General features: G+C 35.8%; 1 protein-coding gene across 2 annotated transcripts in view; it reads left to right on the plus strand.

The window, feature by feature from the left end:
- Positions 1–21,173, plus strand: part of SLC7A11 (solute carrier family 7 member 11) — a 92,095-nt gene that overhangs the window by 20,461 nt on the left and 50,461 nt on the right. For both annotated transcript variants that reach the window (XM_045055860.1, XM_011281688.4), the window contains exons 5-6: positions 1,156–1,255; positions 8,822–8,866. In XM_045055860.1, the coding sequence (XP_044911795.1) occupies positions 1,156–1,255; positions 8,822–8,866 (145 nt within the window). The remainder of the gene's footprint in view (positions 1–1,155; positions 1,256–8,821; positions 8,867–21,173) is intronic.

The following is a 21,173-nucleotide window of genomic DNA, read 5'->3' on the forward strand; positions in this document are numbered from 1 at the left end:
CTTCACATGCTATACAGTCTGTGTCACGACTACCCAATTCTGTTGTTGCAGGGTGAAATCAGCCATAGACTGGTAATATCAATCCTAATACACAAACAAGTAGGCCTAGCTGTGCTCCAATAAAATTTTATTTAACACGGAAGCTTTGAAAGGCCAGATTGGGCCCACAGGGTTTACCAACAATGGTGGATGCCTAATAGATTACAGGTTGAAAACAGAAAGAAGAAAGAAAGTTATATGAGAAGGTGGTTCTTGGGTTTTTTTGCTACCTCCTCATTGAGAGTAGACCTGTCGATATTTCTTTCCAAGTATAGAAGACAGAGCAGTCTGCCAGCAAGATGAGACACTTTGGCATGAACATTATTTTGAGTTAAGAACAATCCAAACCCAGTAGATTCAGGAAACACTTTTTACCCCATCCCCCTCAGCTACCTGCTTATACCAGGAAGAGAGCTATTAACAGAGATTCTTTTTTACTTAAGAGACTCATCTGCATAACAGGGCAACTTTTGTTTTCCAAACATCTCCTTTTACCTTCCTTCAAATGTCTTTCTCCCCTTTGTATCCTCAGAATGCTACCCCTCTTCTTAGCTCATCTAAGTGTCATATTGTCTCACTGTCTTTGGAATCTCCATGTCTGTGGAGGTTCCCCATACATACGTTTACTAAATTTGATTTTCTCCTGTTAATCTGCCTCATGTCAGTTTAAGTGTTAGTCCAGCTAGAAGGATATGGAAGGGTAGAGGAAATTCTAGCTTCCCAACACAAGCTTTACATTATCTTCATTTAAAAGAATTCTACTGTACTCCTATGAACTATAGCTTACAGAGTATTCTTTAGTCTTCTTTCATGCTCAAACTCTAAAAGAGCAGAGGCACATTCAAACAAGGAAATGGTTTTTAAATGCTATTTTCCTCTTTGCTATAATTTTATTAGAAAAGAAATGTGAAGTAGTTAGTGTTAGTGGTGATCCATATACTTTTGGGCCTCCTTCTCTAGAATGGATAAAGTATTAATAGATAAATCTGGCAATGAGCAGGGAGTGAGAAATCTGGACCTGGAATAGCATAGTTCATCCCCAACCCTCCCATTTCTTTCCCCATGTTTATGGCTTATTCTTTGAAAAGTCCTAAAATCTTTCTATTCTCATTGCAGGGCAAACACAACACTTTCAAGATGCCTTTTCAGGAAGAGATGCAAGTATCATGGGGTTGCCACTGGCTTTTTATTATGGGATGTATGCATACGCTGGCTGGTAAGTTGACATCTCTAGATCTGGTGGTTTGTATGGTTCATTAATTCCTTCAAGTAGTTTGGCTAAGTGCCAAGCAAGGTGCTAGACAGTGTGAATAACCACAATCCAGCACAATCTACTTTTTCTTAAAGTGAGAAAGATGGTGTGGCTTCCTCCACCAGGGCAATTACTGTGCATATGACTTAACGTAAACATAACTGAGTTTTTCAGTCAAGGTGACTATTAGATTTAGCCTGGTGTTGTAAAAAAACAAACAAATGTGGGCCTTAATGTTACTGAAAGATCTATCACAGCCATTAAGTCAGGAAACAAATGGGTGAGCCCTGGTGCATGTTGCCAAGACCAACTACTCCATCCTGGTGACTCCTGAGGGGGCTGGACAAATTGAAAGTACACCTGGGCTGAGCTTGCCAACACTGTTGCCGAACAAACTTGGATAAACGTGTCACAAGAGAAGCCAAATGCAATGAGGGTTTGGAAAAGAGGAAGAGAGAAATTTGTTTTGGGTGCTGGCAGCGGGGGGAGGTGACAAGCTCAAGCGTTAATAATCCACCTCTCCACCGGTAAGAAGGACACCTAGAATTTTATAGGGAGAGGTTGGAGCATCTGTGCAAAAGAGCGGACAGTGGGTATGTTTTCAGTCCATGATCATGGGTAGGGACGGGGATGTGTGGGGTGTGGTCTTCTAGGCATTCCGTTGCTATCAGGGCTTTTCTGGCCTGGTGGTTAGAATGTTCTGGTCATTGCAAAATGTCTTTGTCAATGCCTCAAGAAAGTGCGATAAGAAATAAGCACAATGGGTTTTAGTTAGAGCATGAGTTAAATGGTCTTATCTATTTCCGGTTTTAACTGCTGGGGTCTATGAGCAAGAGGGCTTGCTGACATTAAGAACCAATACAAATCACTTAGAAGTCTGTATCAGTGAGGACATAACAGTGCCACGGGAAATTAGAGACGAGTTCTTTGCTTGTCAAAAGGCCTTTCAGCTGAAGCTCCAAGGTTGTTTGTGAATAGTGATTAATTGATTTTTCTCTGCTTTCCCATGAGAATGAAATAATTCAGATATAGAAATAAGTAAGATGTACCCAGGAGGTAAAATGGTACTCTAAAGGCAGGGTAGGAAAACTAAGATAATGAAATCAGGCATAGTAGATAATCTACGTTTTACTGGTTCTTACAAATTCCTTAAAATTTCCTCCACATTTGAAAAGTAAAGTATGCAGCAAAAATGAGTAAAATCACTCTGCCATGGGTACATTGCCTTTGTGCTTTCCAACTGTGATAACCATTCTGGTTGAAGCATTAGAACTTTGTTTCTAATTTATGCCTTACTTTATTCAATAACTTGAATAACAATACTCATGGATAAGAATGGGATTTTTCTCTAATTAAATTTTATCGATGTGAGATTCAGTTGAAGTGACTATTACGAGAAAGCCCACCAGGTAGCAAAGTATTGCTTAAGCATCAAAATCTTTGCAGTAAAATTACATTTCACAGTTTTGGCATAATTAGTGGCAAAATCTCATTATTATTTTTGGAGCTACTAGTTGTACAATTTTAGCTATGAGAGTGTTCTGTAAACATAAAAATAGTATCAGGAAACCACACTAGCTCAAAAATTATGTAACTGCATTACAAATGCAAATAAAATGTACTTTCATTCCTTTACTGTTTAGATTCCTACCTTCCAGCTAGTGCATGGAATATAAAGATGTATTTCAAAATAAATGGAATGTTTACCATATAAATCTCAATGAATTATGAAAATATAGCATTAGAGGAAAATCAGGAGGGTACAGGAACTTAAAAAAAAAACTTTAACCTAGCTTTTGAAAGACATTCAAAGATTGTAGCTCTAAGTAGTATAGTGTAAAATATTTGTATATTCAAGAAATATTCTTATAGCCATTGTGTGTGTTAATCTTGAATCACACAGTATGTTTGAAATCTTTTTATTTTCGTCCAAAGCACAATGTGATGCTGGGCAGAGAGAACAGAGTTGTGATCACAGGGTTCGTAGCAGAATCAACTATTCTATGGCCATTCAGCTTGGATCAAAGCTCTGGTGCCCTGGGGCAGCAGCCAAGCTACTGGGAAGGGCACCCAGAGACCAGAGTGAAGTGGGGAAGTGATAGAAGCTTTCAGCTAGAGCCAAGTGTTGGGAGCCCAGCAATATTCACTCAGGAATGTGGAATGTGGAGATAGTCACAAGGGAGATTTGATTAATTCTATTGAATGAAGTTTCTTTTGCCTGTGACTACCGTGCATCTGTTCCCACGGAATCTTAAAATACTCTTCTACCCAACTCACTCTCCCACTACCAGCACCAAATATTCAGGTCACCTGCTTCATGTAGAGCAAACCTTCTCCACTTCTGTAGGCTTTTGAGAGCTGATCGATTTCTCCATTTCTCTCACTCTTTTCATTTTGAATTATCTTATTATCTGAATATTTTGTTTGATTGATGCTGAACCCAACATGTGCCTCTCGTTAAAAGGATTTAAGAAAGCAATTTAGGTGATACGGATCAACTTTCTTTAGCAATTCATGAAGTGGGCAGTCTCCACTTTCAAGAGTCCAGAGAAGTGCAAAATGGGATGGAAGACAGGGAACCTTTATAGGATGGGCTTAAATTAGAATTAATTAGAATTCTTAGAATTGTTTCAAAGAATAAGGAACAAGAAAGAGAAAGATAGAAAATGAATAAGGAACAAGGAAATAAAGATAGATCCCAGAGTTGGTGTTTGGGGACTGAGTGGCCCTATCTTGGGCCTAGAAGTTTATTTCAATTTCTGTTTACAGGGAAAGTGGGGTTTTCGTGAACTTTTGTTTATACTTTTACGCATATAATCCTCATATCCACTCCCAATTTTAAAGAACAGAAAACTGTTGATTTTCTCATATTCTTAAGGGATCAATTCTAGTACTAGAAATTAAGGCCAGGATTTTAAATGGAATGTTATCTGATACAAGTGGTTTGTGGAGAGACAGATAAGTAACTGTATTTCTATAACAAGGTTTTTATGCTACCTGAATGCTGCTTTGTGGATAGGCAGAAATAATCTGGTTGTTAATCTATGGCCATCAGTCTTGGGAAAAGGAAGCTGTGTTTAGAAGAAACAGTCTGTCGGTTTGGAGTTCCAGAGGAAAAGTTAATATCTGGCTGTAAATGGAACAAGATGGAGACTAAAAGAGTTCACAGAGAGGGGTATTTATTCCCTTCCCAAATGTGATCCTGCCTCTCTGACCTCTGTCTGTCTTTCACGGTATAATTACAAGACTAGGTGGCGGAATTATAAATGAGGCACTGTAAATGAGCCTCTGCTCTCTGTGCTGCTGCTGTGACAACGTTTGATGCAAACAAAAAGTGTGGGGGGCATTGCAAATAAGTCAGACAGAAGCAGCCACTGTCATCAGAACTCAACCACCTAGGGTGTAAGTAAAAGCAGCAAGACCTTTGTTGTCCAGGAGGCCTTGCTCTGTTAGCAATTCAACTCCTCCATGGTGAATGGGAAAAAGATCCTGCCAAACCTTGGGTCTGAATAAAGTAGGCTTTTGGCCATGAGGAGTGCAGAACCTTTTTAGAATGATGAAAACTCCTTCACAGAAACATGATTAGGGGGAAAGAAATCATTAACCCAGCCAGGTCACAGAGTTGGGTCAGAGCAACTTTAATATCATCGCCAATGTCTGCATTCAGAGAGATAGGTCTGCCAGTGTTCCCTGTGGCCCAAGGGAACTCAACCAATTTCAGTCCCATATCCTGATCCAAAGCTAAATATTGCTTGGTGGGATTTTTTTTTAAACTGTGTAATAGAAAGTTTCCCGGTGTCTTCCTTCTCCCTTTTAAATCCTATCCTCTAGTGGATTTAGTCTTTCGAAAGCACCTGCTGGGATTATTTTGTACCATTGTGTCAAATCTAATCTAAAGAATAAGCTGCTTTTTAAAATAATTCACATAGTTGGGTACTGGGATGCATTCACAGCTTTGTGGTGCTTTTTATACACAATTATGGAAGAGCTGAAACAATAGATCTTGTGAACATTCTCTAGAGGCCTTGAGGAGATGTACAGCAAGGAGAATGCTATGGACTCATTGCTGGAAACTAGGAGAGCATAAAGGTGTATTTCCCATAGGATGTGAATGTTTGGACCAAAATAGGAAGCTTTCTCCTTTGCACCCCCACCCAGCCTTTTCCTTTTCTCTATTCTCTGGAGCTATGGCAAATATTTGAAATTGTGGCCTCCCCACCCCCCCCCCCCAAATATTTCCTTTCTTGCTGTAAACATTGTTGGAAAACACCAGTTTCTAAAACAACTATTAAGAAGGAACTGGATATTTTTGACGTGAGAAGCCTGGAAACTCTCTCTCTCTCTCTCTCTCTCTCTCTCTCTCTCTCTCTCTCTCTCTGTGTGTGTGTGTGTGTGTGTGTGTGTGTGTGTGTGTGTGTGTGGTTTGTTTCATTTTGGGGGGATTTTTTTTTCTTTTTTTCCCCTGCATGTTCTTCCTGTATTTCGCATTGCTTTGGCCTTATAACAAACACATGAAATCCCTCAGAGTGCATATTCCAGATATAAGTATTGATTGTTACTTGCCTTCCTGGTATAACTACAGCCTCTATTTTTAGAAACTTACTCTCCAGTCATTAAAAAATATCCTTGGCTGCTAACTTTTTAGATCACCTTTATTGCTACTGTTCTGTCAGCTATTCAAATGTTTCTACTTAAGACACAGTCCTTAAAATATTAGATGTCTTCACCTTGTTAAAAGATAGACTGAAGCGTATTAAAATTTTTAAGACTTTATTTGAACAAAAATCAATTTGAATCAGGCAGCATTTAATCTAGCAGATAGAATGGAGCTCAGAGGAACTGTACAAAATGAAAGACTTTTATAGGCAGAAGGGAGCAGGAACAAAGAAGTTAGTGTAGGCAAAAAAGCAGTTGGTTTTTGCAAGGTTACTTTCATTTAAATGATGACAGAGATCTATCAGGCAGATTACCTAACTAGTACTAATCAAGTGATTCCTGAGTGGCTGGTTTAAAGTTCCGTTACTGGGAGAGTTGAAACTATAATTGCCTTGGCTTGGTGTTGTGGAGCTTAGCATAAGTGACTCCATTTGGAGCTTATTGTCTAGTGTTTAACAACCATGAACATCAACTTTCTACTTGTGAATTTAGATGGGTTTTTATAAAGATGGGATAAGACAGGTTTTCTCATTCTTGTTTTAAGCTATGACATACTTGATATTAAAGTCTGTTGGGCTAATATTCTAGCCGTTTGGTTTTAGGTTATAGAAAATTCATACTTATAGACCCAAGCTTCTGTGTACCTATATTAATAGCTATTTTATCTTCCATGGAATAAGAGAACAGAAAAGTGTTTTGAAAATATGACTTTTTTTTTTATTTTGTGGAAATGCCCTAAATGTATGAAATGAAGAAGAGAAATGTCTTTGTCTTCATATGTTTAGCTCTCCCGTTATGATCTCTTAGCTTTCCCATCTTCGCAATTAAATTATCTATATATGCTTGTTTGAGGATGGAGTCTGCCTCGGTCATACATCTTAGAACCTTGAAAAAGAACTATAAGGGCTTAAAAGAGTATCCAGCAATCCCTTTAGATTGGAAAAAGAAGTCAAGGTTGCAAGGTGGTAGACATTTCTGGGTGGGGTGAGTAGAGTCACAAAGTCAAGGAAAGGAATCTGAATTTCTTTCTCTAGGGCCATGACTTTAGGGGGATGTTTGTAATCCTATCAAACTTGAAAGTGAACTATTTTGTGCCTAGAATACTTTTTGTCATGTAAGGGACCCAGAAAAGGGTTCAGGACTTGGGAAAAGTGTCCAAAATGTTCTGTTTAGTTATCCACTTATAGTGTAATGACTGTATGTCTAAAAATGCAACTTCATAGTCTTGTGACTTGAGGTATCTGGATAGGCACATACCAGAAAACAGTAAATTGAAAGGAAGATTAAGAATCTATTATCTTTGATCCCGTTGTCGGTTCCTACTTGCCCTTGTGTGCAAGTATGAAGCCATGAACTCTAAAACTGAGAAATGCTATTGTCACACTTCTATTGTCCTATAAGCTTTGATTGACCTGCCACCACTACTAAAATCTGGATTCCTGAAGCCTAAGGCCATCTGGTACTTAAAGTCTGTTCTCACTACCCCTGACACACTTTGAGCTGCAAAATACTAAACTGTGGCTTCCACTCCTGTGCTTGTGTGCTATACTCAGTCTGGAACGTTCTTACACCACTTCACTAGGGCTAGACGTTAAGCATTTTTGAGGACTCAACTTGGGTGACGGCTTTTCTAGAAAATCTTCCCTGACTTGCCAGTCTGGGTTAGACCTTGCCTCTGGCTCCCATGGTACCCTGTGCACACTCCAACACTGGCTCCTATGCTACATTGCACGAGTCTATGCTCCACTGTATATACTATGAGCTCTTTGAGGAGAATTAGTGTGGATTCCCCACTTTGTTTTCCCTAGTGGCTGACACGTGATAATCTCCTATATTGCTGGGAATGCAAAAATGGAAAAAAATAGTTTGACTGTAAACATACATCCACTTGTTGACTCAGTGATTATATTCTGAGTATTTGCCAAACAGAAATGATTGCCTGGTCCCCAAAAGAACATGCATAGGCATATTTATGGTATCTATTCATAATAGCTATATATTGGAAGTAATCTAAAACCATCAACAGTAGAATGTATAGTGTAACAGTACAATAGAAAACATCAATAAAAATAATGAATTATTGTTACATACAACAGCATGGGTGAGGCTCATGAAAACAAAGCTCAGAAAAAAAAAAGCCAGACACAAAATAATAAATATTGTATAATAGTTATACAGGCAAATATTAGTCTAGTGTGATGAAACAAACAAAACTTAGCAATGGTGATAAAAGTCAGAATAATGGTTGCCTTTACAAGAGAATGAAAGAGATGATATTGACTAGAAAAGGTGATAAAGAAACCTTCTAGGGTTCTAGGAATGTTTTATCTCTTGATCTTTTTGTTGGTTCCATGGGTATATAAATATGTAAAAATTCACCAAATTATAGATTAAGATTTGTGCACTTAAATATTCATATGTCATACCTCTGTAAAAATATTAAAAAATAAAAAATAACTGGGGAAGCCTGGGTGGCCCAGTTGGTTAAGCACCTGATTCTTCTTGATTTTGACTCAGGTCATGATCTCACGATTGTGAGATTGAGTCCTATGTCAGACTCCATGCTTAGTGTGGAGCCTGTTTGGGATTCCCTTTCCCTTTCTCCCTCTGCCCCTCCCCCATGCTCTCTCTCTCTCTCAAAATAAATAAACATTTAAAAAACAAAAAATAAAAAAATAAGAAAAATAAGAAATATGGCTTAATAGAAAAATGATTTGTTGGGGCTTTTGAGTATTGGAGATTTTCATCTCACAATAATTATTTGTTTATCATTTTTTATAATTCTGAGTTTGATTGTAGATATTTAAAACTTGAAACTTTGGTTTATAGTCATAAAATATATTGATAATTTATAATTCGTTTATATCTTTTTAGGTTTTATCTCAACTTTGTTACGGAAGAAGTAGAAAATCCTGAGAAGTAAGTGGCCATATTTATTCTGAAATATTTATGAGGAATAAAATGTAAGATTATAGAGTTGAAAAAGTAGACCTAAAGAAGATCCTTAGTGTGGGCTAATTAACTTTATCATCATCATCATTATCATTATCATCATCATTTTCTCAGGGAGATAAAATTTTATTTGACTTTGTTACAGATTATAGGTAAACAACTTTATTGTATATTCCACATTCAACACTAAATTATCTGATAACCTGAAAATATAAAGTTATCATATAGTTATGTTTTAGATAACCAATTTCATAAAAGTCTACATATGTTACATATGTTAGCATATGATAAGTCAGCTGCCCACAAATGTTCTGTAAGACATGAGCTCCAAAAATGGATTATTTCTAATAATTCATGTGAGTTTTTTCATAACTATTCTATTAAAGAGAATAATGCAGTTAATGAACAATTAGTTATGAAAGCCTAGAAGCGACTGTAGAATATTATAAGAACTTACAAATTTTAGTAGCTAGATGATTGCTTTTACTTTTTGTTCCTAGGTAATACTTTTGGTGATTAAGTAATTTGATGATGATTTATATAATATTCCTAAGATGAATTATTTTTAATTCAGGACTTAGACAAATGAATTTTGTGATTTGCATACAAACGTTTGACTTTATACAGCAAAACAGCATAACCTATGGGCAGAAGAGGGGAATTTTAAGAAGTACAGTGTAAGATATGGACAGAATTATAAAGTAATTTAATTCATCTGACATTGATTATACATCTACCATATTTCAACCATTGTGGTAGAAATTTCTTACATGACGATAAAACTTATATTTAAGATTTTATGGTCTAGTTACTTAGTCAAATGTGTAAACAAATGAAAGTAACATAGTATGATGCCATCATAGATTATTTACTCCTCTGACAGAGAGTAAAGGAGGAAACACTTAACTCTGTCTGGGGGGATATACCTATACCGAGTCTCAAATGATAAACAGGTATTTTTCAGGGGAGAAAAAAAACAGGAAAGAATGAGAGAGAGAAAGAGAGAGAGAGAGAGAGAAAGAGAGAGAGAGAGAGAGAGAGAGAGAGAGAGAGAGAGAGAGAGAGAAAGGGGAAAGGGAGAAAGAATTCTGAGAAACAAAACATGTACAAAGATGAGTCAGTATAAAATTGCCTAGACATCAGAGACGAGGCTCAAGTGTTCAACATTCACTTTAAGGTGGACTGAGAAATCCTGGGACTATGTCTGTCTGTCAGGAGATGGTAAGCCAGTTAGATCTGGCGAAGTACCACGTCAGAAATTTGAACACACACACCAGCAACTAAGGTTGAAATGACGTCTTATACCATCTGATTTAACCGTGACACAAGTAAATATGTAATTTAAACATGTGAAAAGTTTATTTTATTGAGAATTATGAGAAATTTGTGATAGTACTTTCATATTTAGAACTGGAATTGTGGTACAGTGCACGCATTTACCGGGAACTAGTATCTTCTAGCATTCCTTTGAAATGATAAGCCACTTTCTGGCTCTAAATCTATTGAAGACACAGATAAATAGGTTGCCCTGTTTTTACTATTTTTGAGAAGTGTGTAAATGGCAACACGGAGAAAAGGCTGTTCTTACTAGATTTTATATATGTAAATTATTTATTGGATTTCCATTGCAAAAAAGAGATTACTATGGTTTATGTCTTTTAAGTTTAAAGGCATTTTAAAGAGTCTAGTTACTAAAAACTAGTATTGGAGAATATTTCTTATGAAAAAAGAAAAGGCACACTGTAGGTTTGTGGATGTGACCTATAATGTAACATTTATTGTATGGTACATCGATGGCATAGAGATAGCTCATGTTCTCCTGTAATGGTATTTAACGGTTTAAATATAGGTCTATTTGCTGTGTATACACTACTCTTGTGTATATTGAGTATATTTTAAATTTTTTTATGCCGTAATTACCCTGATCTGAATTTCTGATGTATTCTACAAGAATAGTATGCTTTTCAAGATTCTCTCTCTCTTTCTTTCTTAAGGGTCTTATTTTCACACATTGATAATGTCTGTGATTCAGTATGTACAACTACTAAAGAACAGTGATGTATGGATTCAGTGGTTTTTTGTTGTTGCAAAGAAGTTTCCTCATCTCGAAAAGTGAGAATAATTGTAGCGCTTACCTCATTGGGTTGTGGCGATGAGTTAATACGTATAAAGTACTTAGTTTAGGGACTGTACTTTCTAATCACTACATAATTGGTTGTTGTTACTATAATTATATTTCCTGATTGTAAGAACAACATAAAATGTTACTCACATAAGAGTATTTCCTAAGCGACAATATCCTAGCCGATTCTCTCTCTTCAGTGTTTTTGAAAGAAACATGAAAAGTATTTCACACCTGTTGAAGCCTGTTCTATAAACTTTCAGCACTGAAATTGAATATGTCTTTTATGATCTCTCCTATTCTTATGTACAGATTTCATATAACATTTTATATTTAGAGAAAATGAGAGGTTTATAATAATTTAAAAGTAGCTACCAAAACTGATTTAGACTGATTATTATCACTGGTTATACCAGATGAAATGTTTTCATTTTCTGGAAATTATGATTTTGCAAACTTCATTAAATATTCCTAGAATACTTTTAATTTGATATTTTAAGGTCTTAAACTAAGGAACTTCTCCGGAGAAATTAAGTAAGAATCTGTGGAATTTGGATCGAGATAATTAATAATTGCTAATACTTAAGGTGAAGAAGGAAACCTCTGGTACCTTTTTGTTCTGTTATACAAGGTACTCAGATATTCAGTTTTTGTCTGAATGATTCTGTGTAAAATTTAGCTAACAAATTTATTTTCTCAAAGTCAGAATATGAGAAATCCACAATCCCCTTAATGAAAAGTAAAGATTAAATTTGTACTGTGTATTTATCAAACCAAAGAAGTTCAAGCTTTTAAGCAACGTATTCAAGTGTCTTAATTTTAAAAAAATAACATTTCTCTATAATGTTGGCAATCAGTCCAGGTCTTTTAAAACTAAATCTTATTTTTTAAACACAAGGAATGATTTGGGAAATATTTATGGTTGAACATAGAGAACAGATGGTAAAATTATGTGAACCTCATCCAGATGTGTAATTTGTATTATTTTGTAGGTAGATACAGCTCCAAAATGTATTTAGTTACAAGGGAGAGTAATTAGAATTCCATCTCCTTTGTGACATGCCAAGATAAATGTGTTTCCCAATCAGTCACGGGTGCACGTGTCCAGGTGTGCTGCAACGTGTAACTTTCTGGCAGCTGGTGAAATGAATCATCAGCTGAACATACAACACCTTTTACTATCCTTCTCCACCTAGGCAATAAAATTTTGCTACAATTGTGCCCTAATAGAAAAAGTGATCATTAATTTAGATCACTGAAAATAACAATGTGATTTAAAATATATAGGATGTAGAATGAGGTTTCATGATCACAATTGACTGCCCTTTACATATACTTTAATTTCAGTGGCGGTTTTTTCAGATTACCTAACATCACTCTATGGAGTCATTTCTGAACTGCTATTATGAGAATGACTTATAGAACAGCTCCCTAAGTGTTACCACAAGTGAGAGGTAAACTGAGAGATTCATGGAATCAAAATAACTAGCTCATGACTTCTTTCTTCTGTTAGGTCTCAGTTCCTCTTTAAAGCTTGTAAAGCACTAATCCTAAAAATTGGGGCAAAATCCCTGCTATATGATTACATTTATAATGTTAAAAATGTTGCCAGTGTCCTTTTATAATGTTTTCTTCTCTAAGAGTGGCTTTGGATCTATGAGAGTAGCAATCTTTTAAGAGGCATTTAACATATTTATGTAAAATGACAGTAATTATCACTGAAACTTTTGTAATAATATAAAAATATTACATTGAGAAATTATCTATAGCATGGTGGCTGACTCTCTAAGAGTAAAAATAGTATTTTGAGGAGTTGGAATGTCCAAAGTTTGGATCATGAAGGTGATAGAATCCCAAAGAATCTCTGAAATTTAAAATGTCCCCCCATGAAATGAAATGGGTAGTAGTAATGATTGGTAATGTGTACATTTGTTTTTAAAAATCAGTGTTTTTATTTGCAAATATAATGAGTTTTGCCTTATGACATTATTTGTGTGGCGACAGTGCAATCTATCATTGTTCACAAAGTTACACAGTGCAAAGAACATATCATTGAGATGTATAATGTTTGTAATCCTGCCCTTCAATTGATAAATCATGTCTTGTGTTGATGAAAGCCAAGAAATGAATTGCTTTTCTTTGACCTTGGGGGTCTGAGATTAGTCAGTTTGTCTATTAGACTTGTTCCAGTGTTCTTCTCACTTCATTTATTCCTTCTGTCTTGAAGAGTTGGAAATAGTAGACTTGGTGAAAGTCAGTAAAGCTTGATATCATCAGTCATTTTTGAAGAGCAGGCTATCAGCATGGTCTGAATAATCAACTTTAATAGAAGGTTTAAATAATCAGAGTGTCATGTTTAATTAATACTTTGCCTGCTTTCAATTTATATTAATTGATGCCTGAAAGTCATCGCACCTTGTACCAACGATAACTTAGAAGAGAAACTTGGCTTGGGAAAAATGCCCAAAGACCTTTAAGGCAGTGTAATTGATCAGACTGATTCATAAATGGTCGATAATCACGTAATTTATATTCAGTTCAAATGTTGCCATTCTAAATTCTTGGTATATATGTTTTTATTCCTATTGACTTGTATTAAGCCAGTGTAAAGGCATTTATTAATAATATCATACTGTTTTATAAGGCCCATTGCTTATAGGACATGTAAAACTGGTAACCTGATTAAAAAAACACGGCAAAGCAAAACAATCTAAAAATCTTGTCCCAATGTGCTATAGCTAATTTGCATGACAAAACATTAAAGGTTGATTTGAGGTCTTTTATTTTGCATTTTTGGCATTTTAAGGATGCAGTTTTCTATTAGAGGCAAATTTCATCTTTATATGCTTTATAGCTTTCTAACAGTTGCTAGAAAATAGCATATAATGTCTTGACTATGTATGTGTAGATTATAGTAATGTTATGATTTTTTATTACAAAGCAAGATTCTCTGCATTCTTAGACCATTTCTAGAGTTTATTTTACAAATACTCAAGTGATATATGTTCTTTAGGTATATAAACTAATTTCCCAGAAAATTGCCTCACTGTAAATAAAGGCATTTAGAAAAATCTGGACTAGTAAGCAGCATTAATTTGTAAAAGTATTTGCTGGAGGAATCTCTCAAAAATGATTCATTCATTTTATGCTAATTGAGTTAATACATAAATTGAATTTATACCCAACTTAACAAAGATTTCTTTGGCAAAATGAGGCATCACTTTATTAATAACAATAAGGAATTGTTAGAATTATCTTAATATGTGACAGTGCTTCTCTTTAATCATTGATAATTGATACCTAAGTTAAGCTCATTCAATTTTGTGCATTTCTTCTGGAAATACATGTGAAAAGTTTTGTGAATCCATTTTTCAATATATTTCAAAATATGTGTGCAATTATACTGGTTGAGCAACTGAGGTAGTTGGTCGGTATCTGGCCAGACGTCACAGAGAAGAGATGGTCCTATGTTCAGAGAACAAGGTTACCAAGTTACTCTTCCTTGCCTTTGCTCAGTCTAAAAATTTCTCACTGATGGGACATGTAGTTGATATTCCCTAGGATCGAAATTCTTGCATTTCTCAGTTTCACATATGTCTTTATTAAGGATGCTAACCCCATTGTGTGGCCAAAAAATTTGAAGGTCAATGCTTTTGATTGTTTTACATCCTTTCATAGTACTTGTATCTAAATTTGAATTTGAATTTTATTGGAGCTTATATTTTGAGTTTAGAATCAAGAACTCATGTTTTAGGTACAATAACAGTGGCTGTCTTAATTTTACTTTATGTTTCTGTTTCCTTTCATTATTTACAAAATAAGAGACCACAAATGGTATAATGAGTAGAATCAAAGAATTTGAGAATTAGAGGGGACCTTGAATACTATGTAATCTAGCTTTCCACCAGATGCATGAATGTCTTCTATAATATCTTTAAACAGATGTAATTCATATAACATAAAATGAGAAACTGACTATAACTTCCCTGAGCTGGGCTACAATTATTTTTAACTTTCACATGTTGATTAGGAACCTGCTAATTTCTATGACCATTTTAAGGTTTGATGAATGTTGGTTGGGTGGCATAAATAGAGTAGGGCAAATGTTTTGACTGTAATAGGTACAACCCAGATGAGAAATTGAATGACATTAAGTCAGAGGTTACAGAGTTAGAATCCTTTTATTGGAAAGGAACTACTTTTGCAATCAGAAGTAAACGTCAGTCATTACATTGTCTCCTGTTTTTGAGTTCACACTTTAGCGACTCCCCTCATCCATATTCTCATTTATGGAAATCAGCTACTTCTCTCTGTGCCTGGATTTGAATATTAATGTTTGTACCCATAAAGTGGCTCATAAATACCTTTTACATTCTGGGTTATACTTGGTGAAAAACTTCTTAGACCACTAATATCTAGTCTGTGGCCTGCTGCTTGGCATTCATTCAGATACAACGTTGTTCAAGATCCTCACAAAAATAGAATATCCTGTGTTGTTCTTTAGGCACAGAGACAATATGCATCCAGGCCATTATATCTGCACTGGCCAAACACAAGAATGGTTTTGTTAATTTTGTTCTAGTCATTATCAAACATTGACTCAGTTTATCGATCTACTCAGGAAAATGAGCAACTTTTGAATTTGTATAGGCACAAGCTAAAACAGTATTGCCAATGTAAACATCTAAAATGAGTCAAATGAAGTTGAGACTTTCCAGTAAAGAAAGATTTCCTTCACTTTTATGACCTGTGGAAATATTTACTTACTGAGTCTTTGAAAAGAGTACTCATTTAGAAAATCAAAATTCTAATGCTGTCTCCTCTTAACTAGCTGTTTGACCTTGGGCAGGCCTCCACGTTGCTTCTGAATCTTTGTTTACCAGTTTTAAATAGAGGGTGATAATCCCCATATTAAAGTTCTCATGGGGTTGTGAGGATAAAATATGTGAAATTCAAAAATGTTAATGAGTTCGGCAAGTAATACACAAATGCCATCTGCAACCAACACCCATATTCTTGAAAGATTACAATATTCATAATTTTTGAAAAAAATGAGAGGATTAGCATAATTGTTTTATGAACAGGGGTGCCTCTTCTACACACATGACCTATTAATCAGCTTGAAAAGTTGTTCTGCATCATCAGCAAAGAACCCAATCATTAGTAGTTAAAAGGTTCAAAAGATGATGAGAACTGCTTTTTATTTAGTAGTCTCTGATCTCCCTTAGGTGGCAATATGCTCACTCATCATAATCAGAATATATTTCTTGGCAGATTTTTTTTCCTTCGAAACCAAATATTTGTATGCCCACACCCACACTGTCACCGTCACACTGCTGGCTGATGGTGCGGATATAATGGATGGACTATTTGTACTTCCACTGCAGCGACTTATTTTTAGGTTCATGATCTTACCAAGAAACTCCTTTATGAAATCTGCCAAAGAAGGTTTTGACCTGAGTGGCCGGTGTCATGTATTTAAATTTTTATTTTTATTTCCGGAAAAGAAGCTATGGGATTATTCTAAAACAGGAGAACACAGGTGTTAGTTTGCGCCCCCCTATATGTTTTTTTAAGATTTATGCCTAACTTAAAAATGCACAGCCTTCATTAAAAATATAAACAGTGTTTGTTGTCTGAGTGATAGGTGGATTACAAGGTAGCACTTCAGATTATTTTTAATAAGATGATGTATTTTATTTCCATTCCTCAGTTGAGAAAGTTAAAGCTTTGAGAAGTGAAGTAACTTTTCATGGCCCTGTAATTAGTACATGAGGAGATTAGGATTATAATCCATGTTTGATATAATGTGATACAATGCATGGATTGTTTGGCTTCCGAGCTCATACCCTTTCCAGCATATCAACTAGTCTCTTTGAGAGGCAAAGCAGAAGTGACCCATGGGTGTACAAAGTGTTGTAATGACTAAGAAAGTAACTTTGCTGTGGAAGAGGAAGTTGGAAGAAGAGTAAGATTTACAAAGGTAGAATAGAGAAATAAAACTATTTCAACAGGGGATGGGCGTACACAAAGCCATGGTTTCAAGGAATAATGTGTGGACTGCTCTAGCTAAAGCAAAAGATTGTAAAGAAGAGTAGAAGACAAAATGGCGGTACAATGTGGATGCTGGTATGGGATGAGCCTCCATTAGAAGAATTTTGGACCTGATCCAGTAGCCAATGGGATGTGGTGAGTGGAGGTATGGTACAAGTTTTTGGTATATGAAGTTGTGTTTAGGGAAGATGAACCTGATGGCAGGTTCAGTGGATTTTCCTTTTTTTGACATATGTACGGTTTAAGGAGAGTTATAATCCAAAAGGTCACATTTAAGTCTTGTTTCATGTTTATCTTCAATAAAAGCAAATGTCTGTGAAAAGTTAATTGCCCCCTGGACATAACCCATTATTACAGTCAGACATGGTGGCAAATCATGTGATAGAATTTTCTGGCAAATAGCATCATAATGGCCACATTGTCCCAGCTCAAAGATATGAACTAAACTGCTTAGAGAACATGGATGAGTCAACGTGGTGCTCATATACTCTTGAAAAAAGAGTTGTCTTCTTTTTTTTTCTTTTAATGAAAAAGATGGGATCATTTATGCTCTATGCCAGAGGAAGAACAATTGAAATCAAGTTAAACGAGAAGAAAGTTCATTTTCAGATAAAATTATATTCAAAAGTATGGAAACAAGAGAATTGCATTAGGCATTGGAAATCCCAAAATAGAGAAAAAAAGAACTTACCATTTAGCCGTGATTCTATAGATACTGAGGTGGAAAAATGAGGCAGACCAATGCCTAAGTTTGCTTCTAATTCTATATTTTGGTTCTACATTTAAGTCAGTGAATATATACAAACCAATGTGGGGCATCATGTACTGTGTTATGGTCTGTGTTATTGGGGAGGGATGTCACATGCTAGGGAGATAAAGGAAACCCTTTCTTAAATTTTAAGGTCAAATAGAATCCTAAGTCAAATTTGGAAATATTTCAAACACGATGTGTCAAAAACCTCACTTTCACATATTAGGTATTCGAGGGAAGGGTGGGTTAAGGAGGAGAGGGAAATAGCAATGCCATTACAGGAGAAGATTTGGGCTGGGAACCAACAAGCACAGTGAGATTCACGTTGGTATTGTGGAAAGAGCTCTGTACCTGGAGTCTAGTGACTAAAGTTCTAGTTCTGGTTCTAGAGTTATGTAATTTTGTGATCATAGCTATATTATTTATCCTCTCTGAGCCTGTGACTTCTCAGCTATGGAAAAAGAATGGTAGAGTATCAAATTATCAAATGTGTGTGATGATGAATCCTGACTTTTGTTTATTGTTCTTTATAATATGTGCCTAGAAGGTATAAAATGGTCTATAAACTTGTGTGCTGCAGGTTGTTGTTAGTACTAGTCTTTTTCTATGTGTTTCTTATTTGTCTCAAGAGTCTAGATATATATTATGAGGGAATTGCCTATGTAAAGAGGTATCTTCTCTGATAGGTCTATTACTTTAAGCATTAGACATTTCCAACAGTCCAGATGGATTTATTTATTCATAATAATAAGTATTTTATGTTGCCTACCTAAGGAGAAAAAAGAGGGAGAGGGAAAGGAAAGGAGGAAAGAGAAAGAGAGAGAGAGAGAAAGAGAAAGAGAAAGGGGGAGAGAGAGATTTGTGATAACTTAAAAATATATATATTCATTGCTTTAGCCATCTGTTAAATGGATATTCTAATGCTTACCTTGCAGAGTTTTTATGAGAATTAGAAATAATATACCGATGCGTCTGACAATTCTTTGCTCAGTGAGGACACTTATTTAATGATAAACCATTTACTTCTTATTTTTGTTATGAAACATGTCATTAGCTCATTTGTAATCAAAGAGGGATTATCAGATCAGGATTTGTGAATTTGGCCAAACTGTTTGTTTGTTTGTTTGTTTCTTTCTTTCTTTCTTTCTTTCGCACTACTTAAATGTTGGGTTTGAAATCCCATCGTTATAAGGTAAAAGACACCCTTGTTTGAAATACTTTGCCACGGGAATCCCAAATTCTCTGTCTCAGAGTTAGGCATTTCTAATCTGTCATACTGGAGGTTGTTTTTCAAAAACATATAGTGCTTTGTTGGTTTTCTAAGGAGACATGCTCATAGCTTTTAATGGTCAGATGGTTTACCCGGATAACTGTTTACTACTGTGTCATTTTCTCATTTGTCCCTTTTCTCATTTTCTATCTCTCTTTTTCTCTCTTTTAAAGTTAGATATGTGGAACAGATAGGGAGAGCTATCTGTGGCAAAAGCTTAATAATAATCGATACTAATGCATAATAGTTGAGAATGCAGTGATTAAATACCATGGCCACTGTTTCATATAGTGAGATATACAATATTACAGGGAAGATAATTTATGAAATTAAGTCTGTGGCATAACACTTAGATATTTCATAATATGTAAAACTAAAGCTTTTGACATATATTCATATATCACAAAATAAGAGAGACTAAAGATTATAAAGCATGACTTTGTGAGCAGAGTCATTTCTAGAGCCTCGTTGGTTGCCTCATCACACAGCTTTATATAGACCCTTCATGTCTCACTTCCTCCAGAGTATCTCTCCTGTTGGCCTTTCATGATGGCACCTTTTTATTTTTCCCTGACATTCTACTGTCACGGTCATTCTTTTAGGGATAGATAGCAAGGGATGCGAAGATGTCTCTAAATTTCCAAGTTGTTTCAGTTTTCACGTTACCTGTGTGCACATAATAACTAGTTCTCCACTCGTTTACCTTCTTCCATTCACATACTGGCATGGCTGGCCTAGTTTATTAGACTAACTCACTGTTACAATTAAAAACACAGTGAACTTGACCTTGAGAAAATATATCACAAAGGCCTGGGATTTTTGAATCGGGAGGAAAGTAGCCATCAAATTTCCTATCCCTTTCATTGTAAAGATAAAGAGTTGAAGCCAGAGAGATGGATTAATTTGTCTGTATTTACATTTGTTTATATTTAAAATACTGATCCCTTTCTAGTCCTCTTTTCAAACATTTAGCCTTGTTGACTACGGATCTAAGAGTGATGGATATGGCAAGATTGTAGCCTCAAAATTAGCTGGGGGAAGAATGTAATCATTAGGAGTGACCTGTATGTTATTTGAGAATGGAACAAAACTGCCTTTTAAAATGTATAAAAGCATTAACATTTGCCTGCATTCGACTTTCTAAAGCTGTTTTTCAAACACATAATGAAAGGGGTCCTAGGCTAGCTGAATTAAATAATCTATTCCAGGTCGTTTATTGAAGGTCATTTGGTTACAAGATTAAAACAGAAACTTTATGACTAGGAAATGCTGAAATGTTAGGATCCTGTAGGGAAATAGCTACTTTTTATTTTCTCTAACATTTTTACAGATAAAACCGATTCTTAAAATAGTTCTGATATCTCTTTGGGGGGAACAATATTTAATTTTTCTGTATTGATATTGTCAAACAATCAAAATCTCACTTCCCATATTCTGGCCTGAGGCAAGCAACAGAGAAATTGATATAGAAGACACGATTAACTTCATTTTGAGCCAGAAAATGACAAAAGAAATGAGTGAGATAGATAGCAAGAGGAGATCATGATTCGAAAAAGCTGTTTTGTAGCTGCTCAGGGTCCGGTGGAAGAAAGGTTAAATGTATTTTAAATGTATGTAAGTGTTTAGCTATTCGATCCTCAGAATGCCATGGCCTCTGGCCAAGGAGAGGTGATCAGTGGCAAATGCTGAGAGAAGACAGCTGCAGATTGAACTCAGCAACGTCCCTCCCTGGTACACGGAGCCCTTTGTCTTTTGGGGCCACAACCTGAACTCTGAACTGCAGTGAGAGAGACAGCTTCAGCCTCGATATGTAGGTGCTTTCAAACCATCAAGTTTATGATGCAAGTCTGACCAGGCAGGGCCAGGGTTTCTTGTTCTCCAAAAGACAGGCTACTTCTGCTCCCGGTGTTGCTGTTTCTAAGGCATCTCCCTGCACACTTCCCTCACCTCTTGGCCCGGCCTTCCCAGCTCCACATCAACCATCCAAGAGGCAGCCCAGAGCACGGGACATCCTGACTATCTTGTTCTCATATTTCTCCTAACAGACACATCTTGTCTGTCCCATTTTTAAGTGTCT

This window comes from Felis catus, chromosome B1 (assembly GCF_018350175.1).
Source record: "Felis catus isolate Fca126 chromosome B1, F.catus_Fca126_mat1.0, whole genome shotgun sequence".
Lineage (NCBI taxonomy): Eukaryota > Metazoa > Chordata > Mammalia > Carnivora > Felidae > Felis > Felis catus.